The sequence below is a fragment of the Rhinoderma darwinii genome, chromosome 7, assembly GCF_050947455.1.
Source record: "Rhinoderma darwinii isolate aRhiDar2 chromosome 7, aRhiDar2.hap1, whole genome shotgun sequence".
Lineage (NCBI taxonomy): Eukaryota > Metazoa > Chordata > Amphibia > Anura > Rhinodermatidae > Rhinoderma > Rhinoderma darwinii.
In genome coordinates, this window is record NC_134693.1 from 57978259 (window position 1) to 57996593 (window position 18335).

At 38.3% G+C, this 18335-nt stretch overlaps 1 protein-coding gene across 6 annotated transcripts in view; it reads left to right on the forward strand.

Annotated features, from left to right (window-relative positions):
- The window catches only part of KCNT2 (potassium sodium-activated channel subfamily T member 2), a 675220-nt gene that overhangs the window by 399142 nt on the left and 257743 nt on the right, over positions 1 to 18335 (forward strand). For all 6 annotated transcript variants that reach the window (XM_075833425.1, XM_075833427.1, XM_075833430.1 and 3 more), the window contains exons 12-14: positions 1172 to 1235; positions 1748 to 1856; positions 9079 to 9187. In XM_075833425.1, coding sequence (XP_075689540.1) covers positions 1172 to 1235; positions 1748 to 1856; positions 9079 to 9187 — 282 coding nt within the window. The remainder of the gene's footprint in view (positions 1 to 1171; positions 1236 to 1747; positions 1857 to 9078; positions 9188 to 18335) is intronic.

Sequence of the window (18335 nt, forward strand, 5' to 3'; positions counted from 1 at the left end):
TAAAAATATTATAATATCCAGGCAGGACTAGTGATGTTTACTTTGAGAAATAGATATGATTATTTTTTTTACCCCATCCGAGGTCAACAAACACATTCTGACATGTCGATATCAATCTATTTTATGAATAGAAAAAAGTGACGGTGGAGAATGTAGTTGGTTATAATGATAAAAATTAGATTGTAAGTCCCACTGTGAGCAGAAAGGGAAATAAAGAAAGAAATAAGTGGTCACGGAAAATAATGGTCCAATGTGTATACCGACTAGATTATATTTTACCGGAAAATGAGACGCTGAACTTAATGATAGCTTGTTATAAAGTCATTACTAAGATCATTATTTTCTGGTGAGATTTCAAAGTACTAATATGTTGGTGTCATTTGTTTTGATAATTTGTCATTTTACTTGTGAGTTACAGATGTAGCCAAGTTTATCTTGCCTGTTCTATCTTGCTGCAGCCTGATATTACACAACAAAGGCCATTGAAAAGCCTTTGGAAAAAATCAAGTTAAAGTTGCTTTCCACTGTGTATTTAATGCATCAAAACTCAAGATAAAGATGACTACATCTGACTACATCTGTACTTCCCTATTTGTAAAGCGCTGTTGAATAATTTGGCGCTGTTTTAATATTATTATAATTATCATCAATATTATATAGGATTATTTTTAAAAAGTTTTAGGTATTAGCTCAGTTCACATCTTGTTTTCCAAGCACATCGGAGCTATACATCTGAAGTATTCCCTGATGTATGCCTGTGACTTATGCCTCTGACTTATGCCACGGTATACGTATGCGACGTACGTATACAGCGGCATAGGTCGGCCATTGACTCCAATTGTAAAAAAAAAAATGTATACCGCGTGGCATAAGTGTTTTTATTGTGTCCAACTAAATAGAAAAATGTGGTAGACCACGCTTTTCTATACAGCTATAAAAGAGGTATACAGCCCTGCGTAATACACGCCCTGCGTAATACATGTTATTGCTGGGTGCCTAGGGGGCTATGGGCATGTCAAGGAATACTCCTGGCATATACCTCCGACGTGCCTGAAAACTAGATGTGAACTAAGCCTTAGAGTAAGTTGTATTACATATTGGTAAGAGAACTCTATATCTTCTGAGCAGTGGTGTCATATTTTAAACTTAATTTTTATTTTTTTTCCCCCAGAATGGATGACGCAGAGGCTTGCTTTATACTAAGCAGCAGATGTGAAGTAGATAGGACAGCAGCTGTGAGTAATATTGCTTATTTCACACTACATTTACTCTTCACAACATATATCACATTATTAGCTACTGCCTAGAGCAGAGAGACGGACGGAGGCAGGGAAATACATTATATCCCTCAGTCCGGTCGCTAGTTACGCAAATCCTCTAAAACAATTGGATATTGTGACTGAGGGATGTGATATTACAATAGTTACCACTTCAAACTTGTTAGACTTAAGTTATATTTTATAGGTTGACATAATTCCAATTGTATAAGGATAATGTTTTAACCATATACTGTACAGGAGGTATTAACAGTATGTCCATCATGTGTTTTTAATGAAGTTTATTTTTTTAGTTCCATTTTATTTACCTGTCCCATTATTGAATGTACAGCCTATTTTTATCCATGATGGTATCATCCTTAGCAATTGTTTTTTTTTTTTTAACAGAAACCCTTCCAGCAGACTTTTCATCATAAGGCAGAGACAATTAATGCTGTGGACTAATATGTTTGTTTTTTAAATTTATTTAGGACCATCAAACAATATTAAGAGCTTGGGCCGTCAAAGACTTTGCTCCAAATTGCCCCCTGTATGTTCAAATATTAAAACCTGAGAATAAATTCCATGTCAAATTTGCAGGTAATGTTAATTTTTTACACTATTATTTCAGTATAATGAGGGTGTGTGCAAGAATAATATTAAAAACATCATATATTATGAACATAGACTTCTTCCTAATGTTTTATACACAACTTTTGACTTTTAATAATAGGGGCTCACATAACTACAACTTTTTTAAAAAGAATACTCTACTTATCATACGGTGATCTTTTGGTTGGTAGTAACCAACAAAGAAGAATTCTAAGTGATCGATAATTAAATGCTGATCGATTTGAATGACATATAACCATGATTTATTTCAATTTTGAATTACTTATTATTTATAGCCAGTACTTTATTATTCATAGTTTTTAAATGTATTCCATATAGTATCATAAAATTGTAATATATCTATTTGTTAACGTATATTAGTATAGATCAAATTCTGTCACACCTATGGCACCAATAATTTCATATCATGTGAGATATAAAAACAGAACTAGTGTTATTGACCCCATTTTATATATAACAAGAAATCAGTGACAGTGTGTACTACAAACATACCATCCTAACAGCAAATACATTTTCATTAAATGATATGCCATGGAAGCACACTTATAAATGAAAAAGAACAATAAGGGACGTTTAAAAAAAAATAAATATATATATATACAGTGAAGGAAAATAAGTATTTGATCCCTTGCTGATTTTGTAAGTTTGCCCACTGTCAAAGACATGAACAGTCTAGAATTTTTAGGCTAGGTTAATTTTACCAGTGAGAGATAGATTATATATAAAAAAAAAAAAAGAAAATCACATTGTCAAAATTATATAGATTTATTTGCATTATGCACAGAGAAATAAGTATTTGATCCCCTACCAACCATTAAGAGTTCAGCCTCCTCCAGTCCAGTTACACGCTCCAAATCAACTTGGTGCCTGCATTAAAGACAGCTGTCTTAAATGGTCACCTGTATAAAAGACTCCTGTCCACAGACTCAATTAATCAGTCTGACTCTAACCTCACACAACATGGGCAAGACCAAAGAGCTTTCTAAGGATGTCAGGGACAAGATCATAGACCTGCACAAGGCTGGAATGGGCTACAAAACCATACGTAAGACGCTGGGTGAGAAGGAGACAACTGTTGGTGCAATAGTAAGAAAATGGAAGACATACAAAATGACTGTCAATCGACATCGATCTGGGGCTCCATGCAAAATCTCACCTCGTGGGGTATCCTTGATCCTGAGGAAGGTGAGCGCTCAGCCGAAAACTACACGGGGGGAACTTGTTAATGATCTCAAGGCAGCTGGGACCACAGTCACCAAGAAAACCATTGGTAACACATTACGCCGTAATGGATTAAAATCCTGCAGTGCCCGCAAGGTCCCCCTGCTCAAGAAGGCACATGCACAGGCCCATCTGAAGTTTTCAAATGAACATCTGGATGATTCTGAGAGTGATCGGGAGAAGGTGCTGTGGTCAGATGAGACTAAAATTGAGCTCTTTGGCATTAACTCAACTCGCCGTGTTTGGAGGAAGAGAAATGCTGCCTATGACCCAAAGAACACCGTCCCCACTGTCAAGCATGGAGTTGGAAACATTATGTTTTGGGGGTGTTTCTCTGCTAAGGCACAGGACTACTTCACCGCATCAATGGGAGAATGGATGGAGCCATGTACCGTCAAATCCTGAGTGACAACCTCCTTCCCTCCACCAGGACATTAAAAATGGCTCGTGGCTGGGTCTTCCAGCACGACAATGACCCGAAACATACAGCCAAGGCAACAAAGGAGTGGCTCAAAAAGAAGCACATTAAGGTCATGGACTGGCCTAGCCAGTCTCCAGACCTTAATCCCATCGAAAACTTATGAAGGGAGCTGAAGATCCGAGTTGCCAAGCGACAGCCTCAAAATCTTAACGATTTACAGATGATCTGCAAAGTGGAGTGGGCCAAAATTCCATCTAACGTGTGCAAACCTCATCATCAACTACAAAAAACGTCTGACTGCTGTGCTTGCCAACAAGGGTTTTGCCACCAAGTATTAAGTCTTGTTTGCCAAAGGGATCAAATACTTATTTCTCTGTGCACAATGCAAATAAATATATATAATTTTGACAATGTGATTTTCTTTTTTTTTTTTATATAATCTATCTCTCACTGGTAAAATTAACCTAGCCTAAAAATTCTAGACTGTTCATGTCTTTGACAGTGGGCAAACTTACAAAATCAGCAAAGGACCAAATACTTATTTCCTTCACTGTATTTTGCAGTGTAGACTTTTTTTTAGTTTTGGTAAACTTTAATAGAGTAATAATTAACAATAATTTCTTAATAAATTTAGTAGTGAGGAGGCATTTTTTTTTGCCGCAGAACAATCGGTATATATGTATTTTTTAATGGCACCATTTTGGGGTATACTGAAAAAAAACCTGAAAGGCCACAATCATTTGGGTTTTGTGTTTACCGCGTTTGCCGTGCAGTATAAAAGACATGCAAATTTTATTCAGCGGGCGATTATGGCAATACCAAATTTATATCGTTTTTTTCTGATTTACTACTTTATACTTGTGTCGCCAGACCCTGAGCTGTGTGAGGGCTTGTTTGTTTTGCAGGGTGAGTTGTCGTTTTTAACATATGACTTTTGATTACTTTTTATCAATTTTATTTTTTCAGGTGAGCAAAACAGCAATTCTGGCATTGTTTTTTGCTTTTTTTTAGGGCGCTCACTGTGCAGGAAAAAAAATGCTTTTATTTTATCGTATAGTTTTTTATGGACGCAGTAATACCCAAAAAGTTTTTTTGAAAATAAAGCATTTTATAATGGGGTAAACAATTTTTTTTTGTGTTTTTTATTTCTTTATTGTTTTCTTTTTTAAGGTTTTAACATGTTATTTAACATTGTTTTTACATTTTCTTTAGTCCCACTAGGGGACTTGATCATGCGATCTTTTGATTGCTGATTTGGAAACCTATCGACACCCTGCGATTGCACTGTGGGGGCACCAATGGGATGACAGAGGGGGCCCCCTTCCCCTATCTAACTATCTAGCTATTGACCATGTCATCTGAGTAGTTAAATGTCTGAGGTCAGAGTTTTCTCTGGTATTGTCCTTTGCAGCAAAGTGTCAGCTGCAATATACAGCTAACACACTGCTGATGGTACAGGCACAGATTTTGAGCTGTATATTTAAGCCACGTTCACAAGTGGCAGAATTTTTCCGCTGCAAATGTTGGTGCAGATTCAGGGCAATTACGCAACGCATCTGCACCAACATTTGCCTATTTGACAGATAATTCAGACGTTGCAGATATCACAGCAGACTTGCCCCAGATTTCAGTTTTTGCATTGCAAATGCTGAAATCCGCAGTGAAATTCTGCTTCTTCTCCGCACATAATGAGCATGCTGCGGAGGGAAAATTCTGCACAACAGCCTAATTTCCGCACAGTTCATTTCCTCAACGTCTGAACTAAGTTTCCTAAAAATGTATAGAAACAAATGTAAAAAACGACTGCTGCAGAATTCCACTGCGGACTGTCCACAGCGGAATTTAACAGCAATTCCACCACGTCTGAACCTGGCCTTAGGGCAACTTGCAATAAGTATATAGCTTTGGTGCTGGAAATATACGTCTGATGGCGCCAAGAGGTTAATGGTTACGTTTTTTGATGGAGATAAGTAATAGGTACCATGTGTACACATTATATTTCAAAAATACTTTGTTTCCAATAACAATAATGTTATACTTTCCGGCGCAATAGCTGTTGTCTAAATGTAGGAGCTCAGAAGGTAGAGAGTAAGGCTTATGGCCAGAGACAGTCACCCACATTTTCAGGCCGTGCTCCCATTATAAAGTATAGAAGCACAGTTCGTAAAATAAAAATATAGGGCATGTCCTATTTAAATAGGACATTTCCTATTTTTTGTGGATGCTTTCTACGGCCCGGACACCTCTCCGTAAATACTTTATACTAATAGACATTACCAAAAGCAGACCTGAATCTAATGTATGGGGAAACTGATTAAATGAGAGTCTTAATAAATGCTAGACATAATTTATGTGCAAATGAGCCTATTATTTCCTAAGGATCATTTAACGTACAATTTTTTATTAAAATATAAAACTAATTACAGTGTTATAAGGGCATTTAATAAAGATTCAATATGGGACACCACATTCTATAAAGCAGAAAAATTATTTTGGTTCTGCACAACTGCAAGCAAGTAAAACTATGCACCTGTAAGCTCTAAGTGCTTTTAAAATCTTAAAAATTATTGGTCTATAAAATAAACACAAATGAGTAAACAATTAGTATCAAGTCATTGAAACTACTGGGTGGGCCATTTATATGGATACACCTAAATAAAATGGGAATGGTTGGTGATATTAACTTCCTGTTTGTGACACATTAGTATATGGGAGGGGGGAAACTTTTCAAGCTGGGTGTTGACCATGGCGGCCATTTTGAAGTCCTCCATTTTGTATCCAACTTTAGTTTTTTCAATGGGAAGAGGGTCATGTGACACATCAAACTTATCGAGAATTTCACAAGAAAAACAATGGTGCTTGGTTTTAACGTTTTAACGTTATTGTCAATGCAACCCTCTTCTCCCACTCTTCACACACTGATAGCAACACCGCAGAAGAAATGCCTCCCGATCTGACCCCCTTAGACTTTTATCTTTGGGGTCATCTGAAGGCAATTGTCTATGCTGTGAAGATACGAGATGTGCAGCAACTGAAACTACGAATACTGGAAGCCTGTGCTAGCATTTCTTCTGCGGTATTGCTACCAGTGTGTGAAGAGTGGGAGAAGAGGGTTGCATTGACAATCCAACACAATGGGCAGCACTTTGAACACATTTTATAAGTGGTCAGAAACTTGTAAATAACTCATGAAAGAATAAAGTAACGTTTTATAAGTGGTCAGAAACTTGTAAATAACTCATGAAAGAATAAAGTAACGTTAAAACCAAGCACACCATTGTTTTTCTTGTGAAATTCTCGATAAGTTTGATGTGTCACATGACCCTCTTCCCATTGAAAAAACTAAAGTTGGATACAAAATGGCCAACTTCAAAATAGCCGCCATGGTCAACACCCAGCTTGAAAAGTTTCCCCCCTCCCATATACTAATGTGCCACAAACAGGAAGTTAATATCACCAACCATTCCCATTTTATTTAGGTGTATCCATATAAATGGCCCACCCTGTATTCACATTTCATTACGTCCTGATAGACAAACTATTATTTAGGTATGTAAAACGGTTAATTTTGGACCAGAGTCTAAGCGAATGTAAAATCTAATGTCTAATTTAAAATGGTTAATTTTGGACCAGAGACTAATCTTAGACCAGAGACTAATGGTAGAAGAGGTCTGGAGCACAAACAGATGGGCTTGCAAGAAAAAGATTCTATACATTTACTGTACATGGTAGGATTAAAGGGCAAAGTCAAAATCTGAGTTGATCGTTTAATTTTATTCTATATCACTGAATTTCTAAATGGTTTTCACTGGAAACCATACGTCCATATAATCAAATGTAATTTGAGAGTATTGTGTTCTAATAGGCCCTATTATTTAGGTATGTAAAACGGTAAATTTTATTCTACCGTAAGATTTTTTTTTTCTTAGCAGGCCAACAAATATATTTTATTGTAAAGACAACAATTTTATATTTCCATACAATTATTTGATGTATCTCATCCAATTTTTCACCCAGAAATGTTTGGTGCAAAATTTGCCCCAAAGTTTGCATGTGCTGGTACAAAAAACAAGGTCTAATAAAAATACGAATCCCTGTCTTAATTATGTGAATTAATGCAAGAGATAAATTTCTATATATGGAAAGAAGACTACACTCAATTATTTGCTTAATTATATTCTTAACATTCATTAAACTTTTAGCAAAAACATTTTTTCAAACCAACAAATTTCAACTAACTATTCAATCTATGGAAATTATCATAATTAAAGAGAACATTCCATACGGTCAATTAAAGAATCTGTGATAATTGTAGACTAGACGAAGATTTCATGAGTCACTTAGCAACTAAAAATTCTTTTTTTTTTACATCAGAAAGTCCCTTTAAGTCAAAATGAGTCAATTTATAATGTTCGACACGCTTGTCTCTCTATGACAATTATGAGCTGAAAAATACTAGTGTGTGCCTGTTGGTAAAAAATAAAATAAAACTGAAATACAAATAAAAATAACAATAATAATAAGTTAAGAGATCAGGTTAGGTTCTGTTGGTAACTATGTAAGAGATTTTGTTTTATTCCCTGCTTTCTTATTTAATATGACTCATTTTAATAATCTATTCTCCCTTTTTTTTTTTTCTGAAAGCTTCCAGTACTATTTTGTCTGTGGTTTTCAAAAACAAAAGACCTTAATTTCAATAGTGAATCACAAAAAAGTAAAAATTATATAGTCCTATTATTTGGATAGGTCATTATTTTATTATTTATTATTATATTATTCTAACAACAAATATGCTTAAAATAATGTAATATTGTCTACAGCAATCTGAATAATTAATACAGCTACAAACAAGTATATTTGCATTAATTGAAGCAAAATTAATTATTCATTTATTCTTTGTCACTCCTTCCTACAATTGTGCATATGTGTTTGAAGATTTTTATTCTAAAGCTTGTGAATATTTTAAACATTTTTTAAAAATATGTCAAGGGCTGTGGATCTTTATTTGCTTCTTATGTTTATTTTACCATACATACATACATACATACATACATACATACGGATGTAGCCATTTTTATCTTGAGGATCTTGCCACTGTGTATTTAATGTGTTAAAAGTCAATTTAAAGACGACTACATCTGTACGTACGTACGCACGCACTCGCGCACGTACATACATTTGATATTGAGATCATAGATACATGGAGCAATGGTAAGATGGGAGCATGAGACTGCACAGGAAAAAAATCATCTGGTTGAATAAAATCTAAAGTGACTAAAATAAACAAAAATGATTAAAAAACTTTTTTTTTTTCCTCATCAGACCACATTTTAAAGCATGCTGTGTTATTTGAAAAAACCTGCAATAAAATTTCAATCAAACAATAAATTATTATTTGGTTTCCAAACATTTTAAATCAATAGCCATTTATGACCAATATCAGCTATATTTTTGAGGCATATATAATTCCAACCTAAAATCATTGACTTTAATATAGTAGATTACAAATTATAAACAAATAATTTGTTTCAATGTATTACTTTTCAGATCATGTTGTATGTGAAGAAGAATTTAAATATGCAATGCTTGCTCTGAACTGCATATGTCCGGCCACCTCTACATTAATCACTTTGCTGGTTCATACCTCAAGAGGACAGTGAGTATTTGTTTTATAAAGTACTAAGAAATCATACAAACATTATTAATAATATTCATTTATGTAACCCCAACATATAAGGCACAGTTCACATCTCATTTTTAAGGCACGTCCGAGGTATACACTGGGAGTATTCCCTGACGTATACTTTGATGTGCCCATAGCCCCAATGCACCCAGCGTATACCAAAAGAATATCCTCTTAGCATGCGCTGAGCCAGTATGTGTCAGCATGCCTATTTTCACTGTATAGAATAGTGTGAACTACTAAGCTTCTCTATGCAGTGAGGCACAGTAAAAATCATATACTGTGCGGTATATGTTTTTTAACAATGGGAGTTAATGGCTGATGCACGCCATGCAGTGGCATATGTCTGAGGCATATGTCAAAGGCATACGTTGGGGAATACTCCCAGCGTATACCTCCAACATGCCTTAAAAAATGAGGTGTATACTGTGCCTTACACAGCACATTAAAAGCAGGGAATATACAAACACCAGAAACATCAGGTATAGACGAATAGGTAGATGGATGGAGCCACTGTGTTTAAAGACTTAACAGTTCAGGCAGCCGACAAAAAAATTACTTGTATTCCTTAGAATGGGAAGAGAAATTTCATTAGAAGACCATAGAGATGTCAACCAAATCCATTGATATTATTTTTATATGGGACTTTGTAAAGAGGAATCAGAAGGGGTCTCAGCAATGAACCCTAGAAATCTCTATAAAAAAAATGTGAACAGTCCCGGGACTGCCCTAGGAACTGGACCACAAAAGTGTGGATTATGCTCAATTGCATCAAATGGTGTATTTCTTGTGCATTTGGCAGCATTCTAAGAGGAAACATTGATAATGCTTAAAATGGTATTAAAATGTTGGTAAGTATGCTCTTATAGTTAAAAAAAGTGGAGAGGAAGTAGAAATAACAGAACAGTATTTGCAAGCTATCAGAAAGATAGGCTAAAAAACAAGTATAGAAAAAAATTCCTTAGGCCAAACAAAAGAAAGTGTTGTCCATTAGATGTTTGTTTTAAAGAGGACCTGTCACCTGCCCAAAAAACTGCAGTTGACATCTTAGTTAGATTGTAGGCGCATCACAGATTCTGCCGCTTTATTTTTTCTCTAGCCCCCTGTCTGATATATAAATGAGGCCTTTGACTGTCAAGTGGGCAGTTACCCCTTATCAAGTGACAGGTGTTACCCACCCACTTGACAGTCAAAGGCCTTATTTGCATATCAGGCACCAAAATTAATGCCACCGCAACGGTGGGGGCTAGAAGAAAAAAATAAAAAGCAGCAGAATCTGTGAGGCGCCTGCAATCTAATAATAATAATAATAATAATAATAATAATAATAATAATAATAATAACAGTCTTTATTTATATAGCACCAACATATTCCACAGCACTTTACAATTAAGAGGGAACATGTACAGACAATATCAGACAATACATATTGACAAAACTAATTTACAATTCAAACAAGAGGAGTGAGGGCCCTGCTCGCAAGAGCTTACATTCTATGAGGAAATAATGGAGACACATAATGTAAAAAGCTGCTTGTTAAGTACAATGGTCCAGCCATCTTTTATACATATGGGGTAGAACACATAAAGCTGCATGAGCCGGTCACCAGCCAGTATCTCTGTATGACAGACATGAAGTGCATTAGGGTGCAAGGCGTGTGGGGGTTGCTGCTGAATGAAGGGGTCAAGTTCTCATAATTAATGTAAAAGGGGGGCCAGGGAAAGACCATGTTTAGACGTGGCAGAATTTTTCCGCTGAAAATGTTGCTGCAGATTCGTTGCAACATTTTCATATTTGACAGGTAATTCAGACATTGTGGATATAACAGCAGACTTGCTGCTGAATTGCTGCAGATTTCAGAATTTGCAATGCAAATGCTGAAATCTGCAGTGAAATTCTGCTGCTTCTCTGCAACGTAATGTGCATGCTGTGGAGGGAAAATTCTGCATCGCAGCCTAAATTCCGCACAGTTATTTTCCGCAATGTCTGAACTAAGTTTCCTAAAAATGTATAGAAACAAATGTAAAAAACAGCTGCTGCAGAATTCCACTGTGGACTGTCCGCAGTGGAAATCAACAGCAATTCTGCTACGTCTGAATGTGCCCAAAGGAGTTCGATTAGGTAATGTCTAAAAAGATGTGTTTTCAGGGCATGTTTAAAACTGTGGATGTTGGGAAGTAATCTGATTGTCTGGGGTAGCGCATTCCAGAGCGCTGGTGCAGCACAAGAAAAATCTTGGAGACTGTAGCGGGAGGTCCGATTATGGTGGCTGTTAATTTAAAGTCGTTGGCAGAACGTAGAGCCCGAGTAGGGTGGTAGACAGAGATGAGGAAGGAGATGTAAGGAGGTGCAGCACTGTGGAGAGCTTTGTGGGTGAGAGCAATATGTTTGAATTTAATTGTGAAGGGTATGGGCAACCAGTGCAGTGACTGGCACAGGGTAGAGGCATTGGCGTTGGTCAGAAAGATGAGTCTGACTGCTGCATTAAGGATGGATTGAAGAGGTCAGATTTTCGTGAGTAAAAGACCAATTAGTAATGAGTTACAGTAGTCAAGATGAAAGTGAATCAGAGCGACAATGAGAATTTTGGATGTTTACACAGTAAGAAAAGGGCGGATTATGGAGAGGTGAATTTTACAGGAGCGTGCACATGAAAAGGAAAGATCTCAGGTCAAAAACAACACCAAAACTGCAGGCATGCTGCCTGAGAGTTATGGTACTGCCTCACACTGAGATGGAGACATCAGGTTTAGGTAGGTTAGTAGATGGTGGGAACACATAGAGCTCAGCTTTAGAAAGATTCCGTTTCAGATAGAGAGAGAGTACATGATGTTAGAGACAGCTGACAGACAATCAATGGTATTTTGTATTAGAGCACGGGTGATGTCATGAGAAGAGACATATACTTGGGTGTTATCAGTTTAGAGATGGTACTGGAAACCAAATCTGCCGATGGTTTGTCCAATAGGGGCTGTGCAGAGAGAAAAGAGAAGCAGACCTAGGACTGATCCCTGAGGAACACCGATAGAAGGGAAAGATGAGAAGAAGTAGAACCAGCAAATGACACACTGAATAAGCAGTCAGAGAGATAGGAAGAAAACCAAGAGAGAGCAGTGTCTTTAAGGCCAATAGAGTGGAGCACGTGAAGTAGGAGTTTGTGTTCTACAGTGTCAAAGGCAGCTGAGAGATCCAGAAGGATCAGTAGAGAGTGTTTGCCATTATATTTAGCCGCGAAGAAATCGTTTGAGACTTTAGTAAGCACAGTTTCTGTGGAGTGTAGAGTGCGGAAACCAGATTGTAAGGGATCAAGAATTGAGTTAGCAGAGAGATAGCGAATATGGCGAGAGTAGACCAAGCGTTCCAGGAGTTTGGAGATGAAGGGGAGACTCGAGACAGGTCGGTAGTTATCAGCGCTGGATCGGTCAAGAGTTATTTTTTTTCAGTAATGGGTTTATAACGGCATGTTTAAAAGAGAAGGCAAGGATTTCAGAAGAAAGATATTTTAGTCAGGTGACTAGTGACAGTCGGGGAGAGGGACTGGACAAGATGTGAGGGAATAGGGTCACTAGTGCAGGTAGAAGAACAAGAAGAAGAAAGGAGCCTAGAGTCTTCTTCTGTTATTGGGTCAAATGCTGAAAGTGAAGAAGAGTGCTAGAGGGAAGGGGATAGATGTTACTAGGGGCCTGGGAGAAGTTGTCAATTTAACCTTTAAAAAAAGTGGCCAGGTCTTCAGCATTGAGATCTGTGATTGGTGTCTGCACTTTAGATATTATTAGATAGTACGGAGATGAGAGAGGTGAAATAGACTTGTTTGGCTCGGTGAATGGCAGAGTTGTAAGTTCTCAGCATTAGGGCGGATTTACATGAACGTGTGCATTTTCCTCACGCAAAAAACGCTGCGTTTTGCACGCGTGGCAGGTGCGTGACAGCTCCGTGTGTCATGTTCATATGGATGCGCGGCTGCCATCATTATGACACTCCGTTTGGATGTTTGTAAACAGAAAAGCACGTGGTGCTTTTCTGTTTACATTCATTCTTTTACTGCTGTTGCGCGAATAACGTGTGTCCCACGGAAGTGCTTCCGTGTGGTGCACGTGATTTTAACGCACCCATTGACTTCAATGGGTGCGTGATGCGCGAAAAACGCCGAAATATAGAACATGTCGCGAGCTTTACACAGCGGACTCACACTGCGCAAAACTCACAGACAGTCTGCACTGCCCCATAGACTTGCATAGGTCCGTGCGACCCACGTGAAAACCACGCGGGTTGCACGGACGTATAGCACGTTCGTGTAAATCCACCCTAAGTTTGTAATAAAGGAAGTCTGCTGACAAATGCGATTTTCTCCACAGACATTCGGCAAGTCTCGAGCACTGCTGAAGAAAGCGGGATTGAGGCATGTGCCAGGGGCTGCTCCACCCAAAGCATTTTTGAGAGTGATTGGAATGTTTGGCAGCCAGATTGGGACAGGAGAGGGAAGAGATAGGGGACAATGTGGACTGTAGACTGTCTATGAGTTGCTGAGTGTTAATGGCATGTCGATTTCTGTGTGTCTGATGAGTAGGCATGTTCTTAGGTGGCAGAGAATTTATGATAGTAAAGGAGAGAAGGTTATGATCAGAGAGTAGGAGAGGAGAGTTATTAAAGTCAGAATCTGAGCAGAGATGGAAGACCAGGTCAAGTGAATGCCTGTCTAGATGTGTATGAGAGATAGTAAGGTGTCACTGACCTCTCATGCCCCACCCTGCCTGTTCTCATGTCTGGGGGCATGAGAGAAGTGGAGACCCCATAAGATAGAGCAGCAGGGGAAGAGCAGTGTCAGACAGTTGTAGCCATGTTTCTGTAAGAGCCAGAAGGTTGAGAGAGTTTGAAAGTATTAAGTCATGAATAAAGGTGAATTTGTTGCACACGGACTAAGAATTCCAAAGCACACAGTTAAAAGAGACAGGAGAAAACATACAAGAAATGTGAAGAAGATTTGCAGGGTTTCTATGTGTGGCAGGAAAGGGGTTGAGCTTATCAGAAGAAAAGGGAGGACCAGGGTTGGGAGAGATGTCCCCTGGAGATTGGAGTGAGTCTGCAAATGGTTCAGTGATTTATGAGAGCGACCTTTGTGTTGAGCAGTGGGATGAAATGGTTTAAAGTGATTCAGGAAAGTGAATAGTGCATGGGAGAGCGAAGGAGAGAGGGACTGATGTGGATAGAGTTAACCCCTTAATGACCGTGCCCAGGGCCGCCATCAGGAATTTCAGGGCCCCCTACAGCTAAATTTTCTGGGCCCCCCTACCATGGCACCGCCTGTTAACGGTACTCAATCCAGCACTATATCATGGTACCCAGGGCCGCCATCAAGGGGGGGTATTATGGGTACTGATGTGAGAGGCCCGGCCAAACCTAATTGAAAGGGGGGCCGGCAACTGCCACGACTTGCCTTTGGTAGAAAAAAAACAGGCCCCTGCAATGGGGCTTGTTTTTTTCACCAAAAGAATGTCGTGAGCTGCGGGCCCCCCTTTCAATTAGGTTTGGCCGGGCCTCTCACATCAGTACCCATAATACCCCCCCTGATGGCGGCCCTGGGTCGTCATGGGGGCCGTCAAACACCGCCGCCCGTGCGATCGATCGCGCGCACCCGCAAACTCCCGTGCATGCGCACCCGCGACCGCCTGGAACCACGCACCGAATTTTGAGGCAGATTTTGACCTGCCCACACTATCTTGCCGCGTTTTTTGCCCGCGGCGATTGAGGACAGCAGACAAAAAACGCAGGGAAAAATGCATTTTCTGCCTCCCATTGATTTCGATTGGAGGTCAGAGGCGGAACCGCGGCAAGAAAGGACGTGCTGCTTTTTCTTTTTTCCGCGACTTACTCCCATTGATTTCAGATTAAATCAATGGGAGGCGGTTTTGGAAGTTGTTTGGTGCTGATTCTGACGCAGTGTCCGAGTCAATATCAAGGCCCAAAAACTCTGTGAACTGGGCCTTATTGTTAGGGCTTATTCAGACGAACGTGTAATACGTCCGTGCAACGCGCGTGATTTTCACGTGCCTCGCACGAACCTATGTTACTCTATGGGGCCGTTCAGACTGTCAGTGATTTTCACGTAGCGTGTGTCCGTGTGTCCGCTGCGTAAAACTCACGACATGTCCGATATTTGTGCATTGTTCGCGCATCACGCACCCATTGAAGTCAATGGGTGCGTGAAAATCACGGCCAGCACTTCCGCAGCCGTATAAACTATGAATGAAAACAGAAAAGCACCACGTGCTACAAACATATTCTGACAATTTTTTTTTCGGCACATGTTGTACTTTATTTTAGTGGTAAAAGTAGAGTGATACAATTTGTGGAAATTAATTAAAAAATAGAAAAATGGAAGACATTTTGTAAAAATTAAGACTTTTCCCTATTTTTAACTGCAATATGTCACATATGTACACACATACTGTACAATTTTTTTTAATTAAATATGTATTTCCATCTCTTTACTTTTTTTTATTTTTTAACTTTTTCTTGTCTATGGGGGCTGCCATTTTTTTTTTCCATCTCTGTATGTGTCGATTAACGACACATATAGACATGGAATACGGCACATACAGCCCCATAGTGAATGCGAAAGGGGCCCGTTCCATCCACTATGCTGTACGCCGTCTGTGTGGGAACGGCGGCGGCAGGAGCAGGTAAGTTAGGTCTGTGTATGTACGTGTTTTAGTGTGTGATTACTACTGTATGTAAACCTACTACACTGTGTGTTAGCTCAAAAAATGGCGATACACAGTGTAGGAGGTTTGACCGTTCAATCCCCTCCTTTCTCCTGGCACTAGCCAGGATAAGGGAGGGGGGATTCTGTGAGCTCACTAGAGCGAGTGTGTATTCTCAAATTTTGCAGCATAAAGCAATGTGGTTGCTTTACCACATGCCAATGCTGCAATTTTGGGAATTGCTCCATCTAGTGACCAGCACTGGGAAATGTTATAAATTAGAATCTAATTTATAATATTTCCTGACTCGTGAAAAAATTAAAAAAATTAGAACAATGTTTAATCACTTATACACTAACTGTTTAACTAAAAAAAATAAAAAAAATTCTAGCGACACATTACCTTTAAGGTATTTATCTAGGGGTATAGTAAGTATTTTGACCCCACAGTTTTTTGCTAAATTTAATACATATGTTAATGTTGAATTTTCTCATTTTCGCAAGGGATAAAGGAGGAAAAAAAAAATTTTTTATAAAGCAATTTCTCCCGAGTACGGAAATACCCCACATGTGGTCACACGTTTTTTTCATTAGAAATTAATTAACCCTTTCAGGACTGATCCATTTTTTGCTTTCTTATTTTAGATTTTCACTCCCCTCCTTCCAAGAGCCATAGCTTTTTTATTTTTCCATCAATAGAGTGGTGTGAGGGCTTATTTCTTGTGGGAGGAGCTGTAGTTTTTATTGGGACCATTTCTTGGTACATAAAAAGCGATGAAAAAGTTGTATTACATTTTTTTTAGAGCTAAGGTGACCAAAAAAAAAAACAGGGATTTTGGCGGTTTCAATTATTACATTTTTTAAGGTGTTTACCGTGCAAATTAAATAATGGTATATTGTAATAGTTCGGACTTTTACGGACGTAGCGATACCAATTTTGCTAATTTATTTACATTACTTTAGAAGAAAAATGGGAAAAGCTTCTTTTTTTGAACTTTAAAAAAAATTCTCTCTACTAATAACTTTCATTTTTCTACACATTTTATTAATTCCCTTAGGGGACTTGATCCAGCGATCATTGGATCGCTGGTACAATACACTATTGTTATTCTTACAGGCTTCTGTAACAGAGCGATCGCTGTACCTGTCCGTTAGTCCTGGGTGTCAGCTGTAATACACAGCTGACACCCGCAGCGTATGGAGCGGGCTCAGCACGTGAGACGGCTCCATACATCAACCCCCGCACCATGACGGGCAATTAAGTCATAGTGCGCAAAGGGGTTAATGCACAGCGGATGGTTCAAAGTGAAAATTGCAATTTTCCACTGATATGCCATTTTAGTGCATAATATGTTGTGCCCAGTTTGTGCCACAGAAGACAAATACCTCATAAAATGTTAAGCTGGTTCTCCCGGGTATGGCGATGCCATATATGTGGGTGCAAACTGCTGTTTGGGCACGCTGCAGGGCTCAGAAGGGAGGGAGCGCCATTTGGCTTTTGGAGCGCAGATTTTGCTTGGTAATAGTTCTGTTTGGGGTTTGCTGCTATTTCAGTTTATAATGTGGGGGCATATGTAATCTGTGCGGAGTACATCAGGGCATAATAAGAGGGTATAATAATGGGGTAAATAAATAATATTTCATAGATATGTGGCCGGTGTCGCACTGATAAATGGCGCCCGCTTTTGGAACACTGCACATTTTGCATCGCCATAATCTGTAGTTTTCATTGGTACCATTTTGGGGTACTTGCGATTTTTTGATCACTTTTTATTATATTTTTTTGCAAGCCGGGTGACCAAAAACAAGGAATTCTGACAACGTTTTTTAGTTTTTTTTTGCACTGTTCACCGTACGCTCCAAATGACATTTTTACTTTATTCTGCGAGTTGGTACGATTACGGCGATACCATATGTATATAGTTTTTTTTTCCTTTTTTTAGCGTATGCACAATAAAAACACTTATTTATAAAAATAAAAAAAAATTCTGTGTCACCATATTCTGAGAGCCATAATTTTTTTATTTTTTAGTCGAAAAAGCTGTGTAAGGGCTTGTTTTTTGTGGGACAGTTTGAAGTTTTCATTGGTACTATTTTTGGGTACATGCGACTTTTTGATCACTTTTTATTATTTATTTTGGGAGGGGTGGTGACCAAAAAAATTGCGATTCTGTCGTAGATTTTTATTGTTTTTTTTTGGGGTGTTCATCGTGCAGGAAAAATAACATTATAGTTTTATAGTTGGGGTCGTTACGAACGCGGTGATACCAAATATGTGTACTTTTTTAACGTGTTCATTTTTTTTTTTCTATAATAAAATTCTTATTATAGGAAAAAAAAGCATTTTGTGTTTATAGAACTTATAACTCATTTTTACACTTCTTTTTTTTAAAACATTTATTACTTATTTTTACTTTTTTT